The sequence below is a fragment of the Halteromyces radiatus genome, assembly GCF_025201355.1.
Source record: "Halteromyces radiatus strain CBS 162.75 chromosome Unknown BX664scaffold_5, whole genome shotgun sequence".
In the NCBI taxonomy this organism is placed as follows: Eukaryota; Fungi; Mucoromycota; class Mucoromycetes; order Mucorales; family Cunninghamellaceae; genus Halteromyces; species Halteromyces radiatus.
The window spans coordinates 1627717-1642138 of NW_026251691.1; the positions used below are offsets into that span (position 1 = coordinate 1627717).

The window sequence follows — 14422 nt, forward strand, 5'->3', positions numbered from 1 at the left end:
TTAGTATTATGATTATTACTATTATTACTATTATTATATTACTTATCTTGATGATGTTTTATTGTAACCCTTCATGTATGTATCTATAGTTTGGTGTGGCTACTCAATAAAGGCAAAAGAATCATGCTTGCCCTTTACCCGGGAGCAGCGGAGTTTTCTTGTGCTACGATCATTGATAATGGGCCAATTTACTTTTTATTTTTCTCCTTTGCATCTTTTTCTTTTTTTTCTTTTCTTTCTTTTTTTTTTTTTTTTCTTAGTTCACACAATGACAACTATTATATATAAGGATTTACCTCCTTTACGCCTAGACCAAGAGGATGTTCCTGACTTTACAGAATTTAACTTAGATCCTTTCCAACTACACGGCACAGCACACTTACTTATTCCCCACGGTCATCGGGAAGCAACGCGTATTTTTTCATTGCGACTTCAACCTCGTCCTGGTACTCAATTAGCCACTTCACTGAAACGTTTCCAAGACCAATCATATTTCGAATGTGGTCCTAACCAAGCTCATCAATGTCTGCCTCACCTTTCACTCTTGGGGAAAATAGCTATTGATTGTGGTGCAAACTATAGTACACGGTGGCAAGCAGTGGATGTGCTTATCAACATGGTGGATGAAGAAATCAACAAGGCATTACTTGCAGCAACAACATCACGACAACTTCCTCCTCTTCCTACATTTGGCGGTTATTGTATCAACAACAAGCCCACTCGGTCAGTCAGCATGCGAGTAGCCGTCCCTCGACTCTATACAGAATTAGCTCATATTTTACAAAACAATTTGAAACAAGATGTCAACAATGGCATTCGACTGGACCATCCTCCTACCTTTTTATTATCGACAAAACAACAGATAACAAGTACAACCATACAACGGATCCCTTTGGCATACAACGTTCTTCGTTCGATATCTTCTGACGACGCGCATTGTATTCGGTCTCTTGCTAATGATTTGATTAATGTCAAGAAATGGGTGAATGGAAAAGAATCAAGCTGGGAATTGGCTTTACAAGAAATCATGTTGGAAAGTCAAGATGTCGGTAAAACACAACAAGTGACAACTATCAAGACATGGTCTCTCCATGATAGTGTGAATGACACAGCAATGGTATCAACAAAGAAAACTGCTCGTTCAATCTCTTCAGCAACAAGTCAATCTTCGAAACTGACAATTCCTTCTCCATCTTCTCTGGTACCTACCTCCTTGCGGGTGAAGCTCTCCATCTTGTCTTCACGTTTAAGATGAATCTATTTTTTTTTTTTTTTTACTTTTTTTTTTTTTTTCTGTTTGTCCCTTATTTTTTAGTCTTGTTTTTTTTTTCTTTATACCTATCATATATATTATATTTACAGTATATTTTACCTTATATTATCTTATTCCTAGTTACTTGTCTACTATTATTAAATAAAAACTATACTCTATTCTATCTTTACCAGCTTCCTTATTTGGGACCTTTTTTTTTTTTTTTTTACTATTAGTATCTACTCTCCCATATAACTGATAGATAATTATCCATCATCAGTATTAACATCAACTAGCATCATCATTATCGTCTTCGTCAATATTCGGTTATACTACAGTCGGTATCATACATAAGGTACACAATAATAAGATTCAAGTTTGTTCACCTTTTGTTCAACTTCATATCAAATTTACATCTACACCGCCAAGATGAATAAACTTGAATGATTTTTTTCATTTTTCCCGCACGATGAACATGCAAGTCTATTACCAAAAATGGTCGCTTGGTGTAGTTGGTTATCACGTCTGTCTAACACACAGACGGTCAGCAGTTCGAATCTGCTAGCAACCATTCAATTTTTTTGTTTTTTTAAATTCTTTTATATGTTACACAAGAATCAAAGGGTTTTCATGTTTGGATATGTTCCAATGATTATTTTTTATAGTTGATTTTACTTTTTAATCAAAGAAAAAAGGTAACGATTTACAAAAACTAGAAAAGAATATCATTCTTTAATTGATTGCCCTTTTTGTTTCTAACCTTTCTTTTCTAAAAAAAGTTTTATTATTAATGATGAGCGAATGGATGACATGTTGTAGCCACTTTTTTCGATATTTGTCATTATAGCAGTGATAATACTTTATTTCATAAAGAAAGATAATGTTACTTTATTTTCAATTCTATTTCTTTTTTTTTAAGGATATGTATAAATATATATTATTGTCTGCTGCTGTCAATCAGTATTGAGATAGTAAGGGAAACTTGAAAGAAGTATAATAGCGTAACAAATATGGTAATCTCATGTTTTGGTTTCCAACCGCAGTGATCTTTTTTTAATTAATATAGACTCCTTTTGATGATGCGGGATCCATCTTTACTATCATATGAAAAAAAAAAAAAATAGACAAAAATAAAAAATAGTTTATTATTATAAAAATGGATGATGAAGTAAAAAAGATATTTCAACAATAGATAGAATCGGTCCCTGAATAATAAATTTATTATTAGCGAAAAAAAAAAGGATATTCTTTTTCTTTCTTTTCTTTTCTTTTCATCTTTATACATTTCTTTTTTTTTTTTTTTTCTTGTTAATATCATTTTGAAATCCATGTTTACTCTTTCTATTCTACTTTATTGATTGTCGTTGAATTCTTTTTTTTTTTTTTTTTTGGTTATATACATTCTAACAAAAAAAAAAGAAGATCATGACCTTTATATTTTGGACTTTATTCTTGCTAAGCATTCTTCTTCTCTTACAGAAGAATCATGGTAAGAAAATTCTTCTTTTTTTTTTTTTTTTTTTTTTTACTAAATGAATAATTATTTTAATACTGTTTTTTTTTATTATTATTATAGCTTTTTCTACCAAACAAAATCGACTTGGTCAAATAGCACCTATCAACAATCCTTCGATTCAACTAATTCATTCTAGTCCACATTCTTCTTTTATTAAACGATCTTCTTTACAACATCATAGTCATTTACAGCATGACGATAATTTTGTTTTACAATTTGAAGTATATGATCAATCTTTCATATTACAACTGACTCCCAATGCTGACTTATTCCATCCTGTGGCAACAGAAACTATTTTACATCCTGACGGTACGGAAACGATCCAAGCTATTACACCTGAGCAATTTCGTATTTTCAAAGGTCATGTTATTCCATTTGATCAACCTATTGACAAGATACATTCACCGAATATTGATCATTGGGCAAGAATCACTATACGTCATGATATTCAGTAAGTTTATTATAGACTCTTTCTCCTTTGTATTTCTGACCTTTTTTTTTATTAGACATGATTATCCATATCCTCTATTTGAAGGTGCATTTTCTTATCAAGGCGATATTTATCACATCAAAACAAACAATAACTATCATTTATACAAACGAAACGATGATCCATATCTACCTGAACATTGGCCTATGGTCATCTATCGCGATTCTGATATTCATGACGACGATTCTCCTTCTTCTTCCTCCTTATCACCTATCATGCTTAGCAGCAATATACCATTCGATAATTATCTCTCCCAAACTTCATCATCATTATCATCACGAAAATTACATGGAAACCATTCAAGGCACGGCAATTGGTCATCCTATTTTTATAACGATGTTATGTGTGCTATGGAAGAACTGACGTACAATCGCAAACTCAGTGGTGCCCAGCCTTTTAGATCACCAAACAACGGTGATACGTCGGGACAAAGTAATGACAGCAACAATGATAGCGGTAACGGTGATAATGACGACAGTGATAATGACGACAGTGATAATGACGACAGTGGTAATGACGATAGCGACAATGATGACGACAGTAATGATACGGATAATGGTGACACGAACACTGGAGACGATGTTAATGACAACAATGATGGCAGTCCACCAACACAGACGGGATCTATACCACCTGATGTATTATGGAACAAGAGAAAACGAAACTTGATAGTTTCCAACTTGGAAAAACGTGATGCACCGATCAGTCAAGGATGTCCGAATTCTAGGAAAAGTAAGTATATATATATATATATATATATTTTACTCACTATTATTTATCTTTATAGTTGCTTTTATGGGGGCAGCAGCTGATTGTTCTTATGTCAAATCTTATGGTGGTATTCGGTTGGCAAAGATACAAATGGTGACAGATTGGAATGTAGCTTCTGCTGTGTATGAAAGGACGTTTAACGTTTCTTTAGGATTAATTTATATGCAAATGTCAACATCTCAATGTCCACAACAACCAAGTCAACAGATGAATTGGAATCAAGACTGCTCAAACTATTATACTATCAATAATCGTCTTAGTGATTTTAGCTTTTGGCGAGGACAAAGGGGAGATGATCAAGCTTCTTTATGGCATCTTATGACGAAATGCGCGTAAGTAGAGAAAAAAACGGTACAAATATATTAGAAATATTCAACTTTTTTTTTTTTTTTTTTTTTTTTAGTACTGGTGTCAAAGTGGGTATTGCTTGGTTAAGTCAACTATGTGAATATCAAGCTTCTCAACAAATTGAAGGTAAAAGATGAACCCTTTATTCTGACATTCATCTAATTCCTTTTTTTTTTTTTTTCTGTTTTCAATTCTAGATAACGGATTATATGATTGGGTATCTGGTACTGGAGTATCATCTATTACTAGAGAAGAATGGAAAGTGGTTGCACACGAAATTGGTCATGGATTTGGTAAGAAAAGGTAGAATCTCAAGGAAGGACGTTTAATTTATCATTTCATTTTAGGGGCCATTCATGATTGTGCTGCTCAGTCATGTTCCTGTCAAAATGGATGTGCTTGTTGTCCTCTTAGTCCTACTAAATGTAGTGCTGGCGAAACTTATCTTATGAATCCTACAAGCAATGTTTCAACAAACGATTTTAGTCCATGTTCCATTACTGACATATGTAGCTCTTTCCCAAATATTGGATACTGTTTGAAATGTAAGTTTGAAATAAGAGATGATCATATGAATTAACTTTTATTTATTTTGGTAGCTCCTGGTGATATCAACAACTCAACTTTCTCTATGTGTGGGAATGGTATTCTTGAACCTGGTGAACAGTGTGATCCTGGACGTACCGATAGTCCATGTTGTTTTGCCAAGAATTGTACATTGAAAGCTGGTGCTATTTGCGAGTAAGTAACCTATATTTTATATTGCATTCATTCTTATTATACATCTTCTTATTTATTTATTTATTTCTTAATAGTGATTATAGTAGTCAATGCTGTCTTAATTGTGCTATTGCACCAAAAGATACTGTTTGTCGACCTGCAGCATCTGAATGTGATACAGAAGAAGTATGTACTGGATTAACGTCTCAATGTCCTCCTGATGTATATGATGCTGATGGTACTTCATGCTCAAATGGAACAATGCAATGTGCTTCAGGCGTATGTACTTCTCGTGATGAACAATGTACTGCACGTGGATTACGACTCAATATCACTCAACAATGTCCCTTTCAAGAAGATTCGTGTAGTATCAGTTGTGCGGATCCATTAGACTCTCAGAATTGCTTGGTACTCAGTGGAATGTTTTTGGATGGTACTGAATGTGGTCTAGCTGGATTCTGTCGTTCTGGAAAATGTGTAGGATCTGGTTTCTGTAAGTGATATATCATCCGTATCATGATCAATACTGATGATTTTTTTTTTTTTGTAGCCAATACTGTGAGAGCTTGGGTGGAAAAGAATAAAAACATTGCTATTCCTGTTTTTATCTTTGGTGGACTTTTTCTACTTGGATTAATAGCATTGATTGGATGGTATATTCGGCGACGATACCGACAACATCTATTTTCAGGAGGCAAGGATAAGAACTCTAGACCATCATCCATAGCAAGTTCTCGATTGGATAATCATTACGATGGTGGTGGTGGTGGTGGTGGTGGTGGTGGTGGTCGTATGAGAGGGATGGGTGGAAATGACGTAGATTATTTGAATAATCGTAACCTTTCGACAACAACAACTAACGATGAAGGACCACAACGCAACAATCCATTTATCAATAGTAAAAGTCTGGATAGTGGGACTCATTCAGCACATAGTAGCATCGGAAGTCAACAAAACTCATTATCAGCAGCAGGAACAACCACAGGTTCCAGTTTACGAAGTGAATCATGGGAATTACGTACTATTAGCACTCCAAGTCAACCTTATTCATTGTCAGTATTACCACAACAACAACAAGCAAAGACATACGATATCACAGTGAATGAAAATCAAATACTGAATTCGTTTCGAGATATGAACGATGATCATCAGTATGACGTATCATTTCCTGTGTCAAGAAGGAATAATCATCCCATCAGGACAACAGCATTATCGACAGTTCCCGCTAAGGACGTATTGACTCACAACACGGATCATACAGATGAACGACCAACAATTGTCATGGCTACTGGATCTCATCGTAGGGCATCCTCCAATGCCTAGTTTATTACTCTTTATCTATTTATCAAATACCCCTCTTTTTGTCTATCTTTTTTCTTTGTATGTTTTTCTTTATAATATTTATTTTGTCCCTTACCGGGTAGTCCTTTATTATTGTATTATATTCTTTTCCGTTTTGTTTTATTTTCCAAACACTATATATATAATAAAATGACCTTTTTTTTTTATCTATGTTTGTAGTCATTGGCTTTGGCTACTTTTCCACTTTTTTTTTTTTTAAAAAAAATCGTACCTGTCATTGCAAGTAAAACTCATTATTTTATATATCCAGCATTCATATATCGATGTCTAATAATAAAATGAAACAAGTATAAAAAAGAAGAGAGAGTAAAAGATATATTGGTGACTCTATTTATTATTATTATTATTGTTTCAACAAGTTTTCCAATCATCAAAATCTAAACTAAACTATACTAAAAAAAAAGTACATGGGTAACTAAATTAAATGGTTATATTAACCAAAAAGACAAAAATCAATATCAACGTAGAAATAGCTATTTCAGTAAACAAAAAAAAGGAGATGAGTAAAAAAAAAAAAAAAAATCAAGTATGTGATAGTGACCTACTTGGTATGATCCAAAAGGCTGGTACGGGGAACAATGCTGTTTGAGCAGTTTTCAAGTTCATAATCAGATTGGCAAATTTCTAATTAAGAAATAAGGTGAGTATACATTTCTATTCATACATATGATGAACTTACTAACTGTCTTTTGGTCCTTTTGAAGCCAATGTTCTGTTCCAAAGTGCAAATAACCCATCTTCATAAGAGGAAGATGAGAAACAACTATTTTTTTTTTTAGAAAAAATTGAGCTTGATAAGAAAGAATTCAATCATATAATTTTTTTTCTTCTTCTTCTTACCGTCTCTGTTATGAACAACACGTTTCTTTTCGAGCTTGGTAGAGACACCATAGGCAGCAAAGGCTGGATTGCCCACACGAGGTTCACCTATATATATATCCAATTTCATGTTAAAAAAAAAAATCATAAGTCTATATATTTTTATTCTTACCAAAGGTAATAATATTCATATTCTTGGGATTGAATCGTTTATCACGTTGATACAGATCCAAAGCAGCCAAAGTAGCATAAGCACCTCCAAGAGAATGTCTAAAAAAAAAAAGATAAGTATATATAAAAGGATTATATATTATAAGTGCTTTACCCAGTAACCGTGACACGGTATTTAGGATATTTGGTCAATTGGTCGGTCATCACAGAAAGCACTTGTTTTTGAATCTTCATATAACTTTGGTAGAAACCTAAACAGTTAAAAAGCTAAGTTGCCATGAACCAATGCAAACGTTTTTATTACCTCTGTGCACCTTGGCACCATTACCAACAGGAGGATAATCACCCAAGAAGAATTTAAAATCCTATATGATAGAAATGGCAAAAAAAAAAAAAAAAAAAAAAAAAGATGAGTATATATTGAAACTGAATATATTTAAGACTTACCGCAAGAATATTGCCAAAGGAGCTGGTACCTAAATCGTAAAAAAAAAAAAAAAAAAAGTGATGAGAAAGGAGAAAAGAAGCTGAAAATAAAAAAAGAAAAATGTGGGGGAATAAAAAAAAAAATTTTTTTTTTTTTACCTCTAAAGACCAAGTAAATAGTTTTTTGAGTATCATCACGAATAACATAACCAGAAGCATCGGTGATATCACTAGAGACAATGGGAGCGATCATTTGAACAGAGGTATGATCCAAACAAGTGGGACAGCTACTGAGTTTATCTGGCCATTTACCTCCAGGGACGACAGCTCGACAGTAACTGATGAAGGCCAAGGACGCATGTTTCTTCAACACCGCCACAGTGGAGCGGGAGGCGATGGAGGTGTTTTCATCTCTTGCTTCCAAATGATAAGGAGAGGCTAGGGGATCCATGGTGGCATTCAGGGCAAGACCATATTTGGAAGGTTCTTCTTTAGGGAGTGGACCATTGATCTGCATGGCTTTTTCTTCCAAATCCAATGGGATGTTGGGAAGAACATGAGGCATCTTGGTACGATCAGCGATCAAGGAAGGAAGCTTGAATGGCACTGTGGCATTGGCGGCAGATGTGGCTTGGAACACACAGAACAAAAGAATAAGCAAAGATGATGAAGAAACCATTGATGTTGATATTGAACAAAAAAAAAGAAAAAAAGTGAAGCAGTATTTATACTTGAAGTTTGATCAGATAAATGCTTTGGTGTGACAAGACTCTTCTCCACTTTTTTTTTTTTTTTTGTAAAAAATCCAAGAAAAATCATGTAGCACAATATTGTATTGAAAAAAAAAGGGAGCATAAGTTTAACGGAAGAATGGGAACGAAGAGTGTAACATGATCTTGTTCTTTGTTTTCTGTTCAATTAAAGTCGTATCCAACCATATCATAGAAAACGGAAGGATGTAGAATATAGTAATGAACTCAATTCTCAATATAGTAACAAATAACATCATCAATGGAAAACAAAAAAAAATGCCCATTTGTTCATTGCTGAGTTTCGATCACTTTAATGAATTTTTACTTTTAGGTAAGCATTCAACGCGCTCACTTTCCATATTTGGCGGCTTTTTATCTCGTGGTATTCTTACATTTAGAAAACAAAGAAGAAATATACATCATTGAATATGGATAAACAAGTAAGAAAGGGTCTATTATTAACATACATTGAAAATAACGGAAATCGTAGGGAAAAAAAAGGGGGAGATTGATTCTTTTTTTTTTTTGTGGAAAATATATTTGCCATTGGCAATGAATAGTAGTATCATTAGATTTATATCACTTTGCTGTCATTTTCCATAATGAAAATAACAATGAATAACAAATAAATATACACAAACACGAGTACCATCATCAAGAAGAATATTATTTTTATTGAAGGTAACATAAACTAACTAAACGAGCAAACTAACTAGATGTGTATAAAGTGTATTGACGCCGTTGTTCATGATAATAATAATAATAATAACAATAAAAATAATAATATAAAAAAAAACTATATCAACATTTGCTGATATACTCATATTGTTCAACCGCGAATAAAGATGCCTCGTTCGAATGCCCCACCGAATCGTCCAGTTTTTGATGTTTTGTCTATATGTTCCAATCCAAGTGCATCATCCTCACCAATCTTGGTATCACGAAGTATAAGATCATCTATCATATATCAAATTAGTCCCTCATTTTTCTTTTCTTATAACTCATTACCTTTTTCGAGATAGACAAGTTCAGGTTCCAGTGAATGAATATTCTTGATCACACTAAACTTGACCTTTTGCCATTCCTTATTGCCATAACCTAATCTTTGTTGCAATCTTTTTTTGGTTTCATCAAATAATTCTCCCTGAGAAAAAAAAAAGTAAATATCTTTTTTTTTTTTATTTTTATATTTATTTTTACTTTTTTATTTTACCTTTTTGACTGTGAATCGAAAAGGAACACTATGTAGTCGACTAGGATCCTTGTTGTAATGTACCACTTGAATCAAACGATCATTGTCCATATCCATTAACAATTCATCATCAGGTATACGCTATAATAATAATAATAAAAAAAAAGTAAGTCAATGAATTCTTTTTTTTTTCAATATAATCTTACCTCCAAATATAAAGTGGCTCTTTTATCACCCACATTATCAATAGGTTGATCCAAAGAGAATTCTTTCGTGATTTTCCCATCCATGACTTCATATAATCGTAATAGTTCAGGTTGTGAGATATCCAACTTGCATTTTTTTGAATCAAGAGCAGAAATAATGTCTGTCACTGTGCCAATAGAAGGAACAAATACTGCCACGGTTGTTTCTTCACGTAATCCACCAGGTCCAAGTAAGATCAATTGTAATGTCTTCTTCGATTCCAGATCCGCCATACTGACATCCAAAATTTCATAATATATCACCGGCAACGGCGCGATAGATTCCATATTGACAGCATGTACATAATCATGCGCACGAGGTAAACCAAAAGCCATTTGGCTCAGCTGTAAACGAGCTCGGAATGGTATCACTTCTTTGGGCTGGTGTGACACTGCATGTGCTGAGGTCAATCGAATCTTGCTCCAATCGACATCAAGCTTTTCCGCTAGTTGTTGCACCACCTTTGTATAGTCCGCAAATCGATCCGTCACAAGTTTCACTTCCTTCCCGTCGCGTTTGTCGAATTTATGTTTGAAGAGAACCATTACCCGGTTGAGTACACTTCTGTAATGATCCCGTACTGTTGCAAGTTTCCCTTGACTTTGAAGTTCCAATGCTCTATCAAAAAAAAAAAAAAAAGACGTAAATAATAATAATAAAAAAAAAACTGCTCCTCTTTTTCCCAATAAAATTGTACTTTACTTTTCTTCTGATACTGATATTTGGAAACAAATGATATCACCATGTTGAATTTCGGATTGATGAAAAGTTTGCTTCAGATTCATTTTATCGATCATGGATGGTTTGACTTCCTAGAAATGTAAAAAAATACAATGATCAATGAGTATTATAGCATATATATATATATATATTGTTTGTTTCTACTTACTTCATACAAATCAATGGATGTGTCTGAAGGTAGATTGATCATTTTGTTTAATGTAGGAATAAGGTCTCCAACTCTTTCGTTTGATTTAACAAATGTATGTCCCAAACCCCTATTGAATAGAAAAAGATCACGTCAATATACTATCTGATAATAAAAAGAGAGCAACTTACCGAATTTTTTGCTTTTGCACATCAAAGTACTTTATGAATATCAATATATCATCAGACTTGAGTTCCAATAGTTTCGCAGGGGATGCCACATGTTCCAAATAGAGTTTAGCAAATCCACTAAATTGTGTAGAGGTACATGAGTTTTCACGTAATCTTTCCATGGCTAAAAAAAAAAGATGAGTTTTCAAGACAAAAATAAAAAGTAACATTGTTTCTTACTTCCACGTTCTTCGTCGGGTGTAAATGGTTGATCTACTCTGACAGTTTCATTTGTTCGATAGATCACATTCCATAGTCGTACCTTGTCCTTATCCAATTTATAATGTTTCACTAATGTATCTTTAAATGATGCGATTGTATCTGATTTCAGCACCTTGAATATTTCTACACCTGGTGATGCTTGTAAAAGACGATCATCAAACGTAGCCAAATCAAATTCTTGTCGATCTTCAAATAATTCATCTGTCAGCACCTATATTATGTAAAGAATAAATCAATGATTTGTTTAATGTATGACGAAATTCTATCTACTTACAGCTGCCTTGACATATAAATGCATTTCTTCCTTGTCCTTTCTCTTTTTCTCAACAGCTACTCGTTCTTCAGTAATTCGTTGTTCTGACATTCATATAAATAAAAAAAAATAAAAAAACAATTAGTATATCATAAATTTATACTAGTTTTAACACTTACTCAGATGTTCGGGAATGTCGGATTCTAATACTGGAGCCAAGACTTTGTTTAATTTACTACGTTGAATATACACCAACATGTATGCATTTGTAAATCGTTTCATCAGTCTAGAATTGTTTGTTGTTCTTAGAGGACCACCATTCAATAGAGAAAAGTTGTTACCACCAGGACTAACCACTGCATCATCACCAAAGTTTTCTTCAAAGACTTCTTTCTTTGTCACTGGTGTCACACGATCGTCGTCAAATCGTAGCCATTTTCCTTCCTTGTCTGTCTTGATCAAAGCAAAGTAATGTCCACTATGAAGATCGCCACTATGTACAAGTACGCTACAATAAAATAGATCAATATATATATATATAATAAGTATTCCTGCTTTTTTTTTTTATGTAATCATAGATAATCCCTTACCCATGTAAAACATAATCGTATGGTTCACTTCTATTAGCATCTTTGGATACAAATTCATCAAGATTGATTTCTTCAGGAAATTCATGTCGATCATTGATCTATATATATATATATATATATATATATAAGTCAAGCAAGTCAATATAATTTTTCATATTATATAATATATATATTTTATTTCTTACCTTGACCATTGTATCTCGCATATAATCATATTCAAAGCGTTTTAATTGCAAATGGAGTACTGGTGGGAAACTTTCAAATATAACCCCTTTGTTCGCATCTTGAAATCCAAATCCTTCAGCATGATATTTGTTTTCACCTTCCAATGTTTCCATGGCCACATAATCTTGAAATGAATCATATAAATTTTTGCACCCTTTGACATTCAATTGGATATCTACATAAAGAAAAACATTATCAGATTCAAATAGAATACAAGTCATTTTTTCTATCTATATCTATATATATTGGTTTTTTTTTACCATAAAAATCTTCCACCCGTGATGATTCATAATCCACATTAATACATTTGACATAGCTTTTCATTTTCCCTTCAAATAAATCAGAAATAGCTCCATCAGCAGGTGTACCCTATAACATAAAAATAAATTATTGAATATGATCATGATATAAACCTCCCTTACCTTCATTTTGACTTCAAGATTATCCTGCAAAACACGATTAAATTCTTGTACATCATGTTGCATAAAAGCTTCCACAGAATCCCAGCCAAAAGATTTGGTCAATTCGGTAGTACCAATAGGAGATTCATCATGTTGTAAATTATAGAAACATCGTTGTAATGCCAATGCCACGCTGTTTGTTGGTTCGTCATTTTCGGTAGGAATTTGATATACGGCCTTACGGAAAAGATTGGTACAATAGAGTGATTGTAATAAAGAGTTCATATAACAAGTTGCACCTTGATTCTTCATTCCAACGTAGCCAGTTTCCTTTCGTGAATCGTAACTAAAGAAAAAAAGAGGGAGGATAAATTGTTAATCTCTTTTTTTTTTCTTTTTCTTTTCTCCTTTTGGATTGCCTACTTACTTTACAAAGTTGTGCCACAATACACCTGTTTCATCCTTTACCAAACGTACAAAAACTGAGATGGTGATTTGATTGTTGATTAAGAAAGGTCCCTTTCCATCCTTCATGTTCTGTTGTAATAACTTGAGGTCATAAAATCTAGTAAATCCCCAATCCACTTCTTCTTGAGAAAATCGATGGTCAGCATCTAAAAAATTTAAGAGAAGAAAGAGAGAGAGAAAAAAAAAAAGGATAAGTCAAATGTTTTTTTTTTCTATATATAAAGCAGACTTACTATTACTATAGTAATTCGTTGGGTCTTCAGGATTGGATACCACCAAGGTGAATTGCGCGCAATGATGCCAATTATCTTTGAGTCCTTGTTCCACCGGATCAGATACTTCCAGATAGACAGAGATAAAGTCATTTTGGTTATTGCCTTTGGGAAACAATAAGATTCGCCTTTATAAATAAAATATATAATGAGTCATCTTCTTATAACTTATTCTCCTTTTTGTTTCAAACTTACCAAAATATATCACCTACTTGAAAGGCAGGACTTCTAGTTTTTGCTTCCAAGGATTTCCAATCTGTAATATTCCAATGATAGACAGCTTCGTGTTCAGTTTCAAGGTCATTGGATTTAGGTAAAAATTGGTTGAAGAGAGTTTCTAGTATTATTGACAAAATAATAAATAATAAGTCAATGATGATATTAAATAAAAAAGTTCAAACAAGAGTTATTACCATCTTTTACACTTGGTCTTGTAGATTTTACGAATGAGTCAGGTTCTTGCATATTGGAAGTATCAGAAGGAATATCTGGTAAAAGTTGAGGATGAGCTGCCTTCTTAATATCCTTGAAGGCCATGATAAAAATATCAATAAAAAGAAGTGGTCAAATAAAAGAAAAGAGAATAAAAAAAAAGTAGAAAATAACGGGAATATGAATGTGTATGTGTTTGCGTGTAAGTGCGTGAGAGAGAGAGAGAGAGAAAGGTAGACAGAACAGAAAAAAAAAAATTAGAGCCAAAAAAAAAAAAAAGAAAAAAAGAAAAAAAAACGCAACCTACACGCTGGGTTAAAAACGGAATCATAAATAAGGTGCCTTTGCAATGCAACAAAGAGAAAAAAAAAATGTTCCCATATATTCACTTTTTGC

The 14422-nt window shown here is 33.1% G+C and overlaps 4 protein-coding genes and 1 non-coding gene across 5 annotated transcripts; 3 read left to right on the plus strand and 2 right to left on the minus strand.

Annotated features, from left to right (window-relative positions):
* Window positions 1-250: 250 nt before the first annotated feature.
* BX664DRAFT_282662 (uncharacterized protein) lies at window positions 251-1093 on the plus strand (the record flags this gene model as incomplete). Its single annotated transcript, XM_051541571.1, has 2 exons — window positions 251-802; window positions 863-1093. Coding segments are annotated over exons 1-2 (765 nt in total), but the record flags the coding sequence as incomplete, so codon positions are not given.
* A 656-nt stretch (window positions 1094-1749) lies between these two features.
* On the plus strand, window positions 1750-1823 carry BX664DRAFT_t84. Its single transcript has one exon. It is a non-coding gene; the product is annotated as a tRNA-Val (tRNA).
* Window positions 1824-2953: 1130 nt separating this feature from the next.
* BX664DRAFT_248238 (Metallo-peptidase family M12-domain-containing protein) lies at window positions 2954-5727 on the plus strand (the record flags this gene model as incomplete). The annotated part of the gene is made up of 10 exons (XM_051540266.1): window positions 2954-3219; window positions 3275-3601; window positions 3965-3990; window positions 4046-4361; window positions 4433-4503; window positions 4575-4670; window positions 4725-4922; window positions 4977-5118; window positions 5205-5590; window positions 5648-5727. Coding segments are annotated over 10 exons (1908 nt in total), but the record flags the coding sequence as incomplete, so codon positions are not given.
* Window positions 5728-6706: 979 nt separating this feature from the next.
* On the minus strand, window positions 6707-8554 carry BX664DRAFT_374631 (lipase; the record flags this gene model as incomplete). The annotated part of the gene is made up of 9 exons (XM_051548701.1): window positions 6707-6932; window positions 7005-7083; window positions 7139-7222; window positions 7300-7386; window positions 7451-7548; window positions 7604-7700; window positions 7754-7814; window positions 7897-7925; window positions 8035-8554. The coding sequence occupies 9 exons, from the start codon at window positions 8552-8554 to the stop codon at window positions 6893-6895; spliced, it is 1095 nt and encodes a 364-aa protein (XP_051399262.1). The 3' UTR covers window positions 6707-6892.
* A 728-nt stretch (window positions 8555-9282) lies between these two features.
* Window positions 9283-14291, minus strand: BX664DRAFT_299394 (uncharacterized protein). Its single transcript, XM_051542302.1, has 18 exons — window positions 14008-14291; window positions 13790-13931; window positions 13556-13722; window positions 13282-13468; window positions 12876-13200; window positions 12714-12822; window positions 12414-12628; window positions 12229-12326; window positions 11818-12146; window positions 11660-11742; window positions 11344-11596; window positions 11125-11287; window positions 10955-11063; window positions 10768-10877; window positions 10026-10683; window positions 9841-9960; window positions 9636-9771; window positions 9283-9584 (listed from the first exon to the last, which is right to left on the minus strand). The coding sequence occupies exons 1-18, from the start codon at window positions 14129-14131 to the stop codon at window positions 9457-9459; spliced, it is 3456 nt and encodes a 1151-aa protein (XP_051399263.1). The 5' UTR covers window positions 14132-14291; the 3' UTR covers window positions 9283-9456.
* Window positions 14292-14422: the final 131 nt, after the last annotated feature.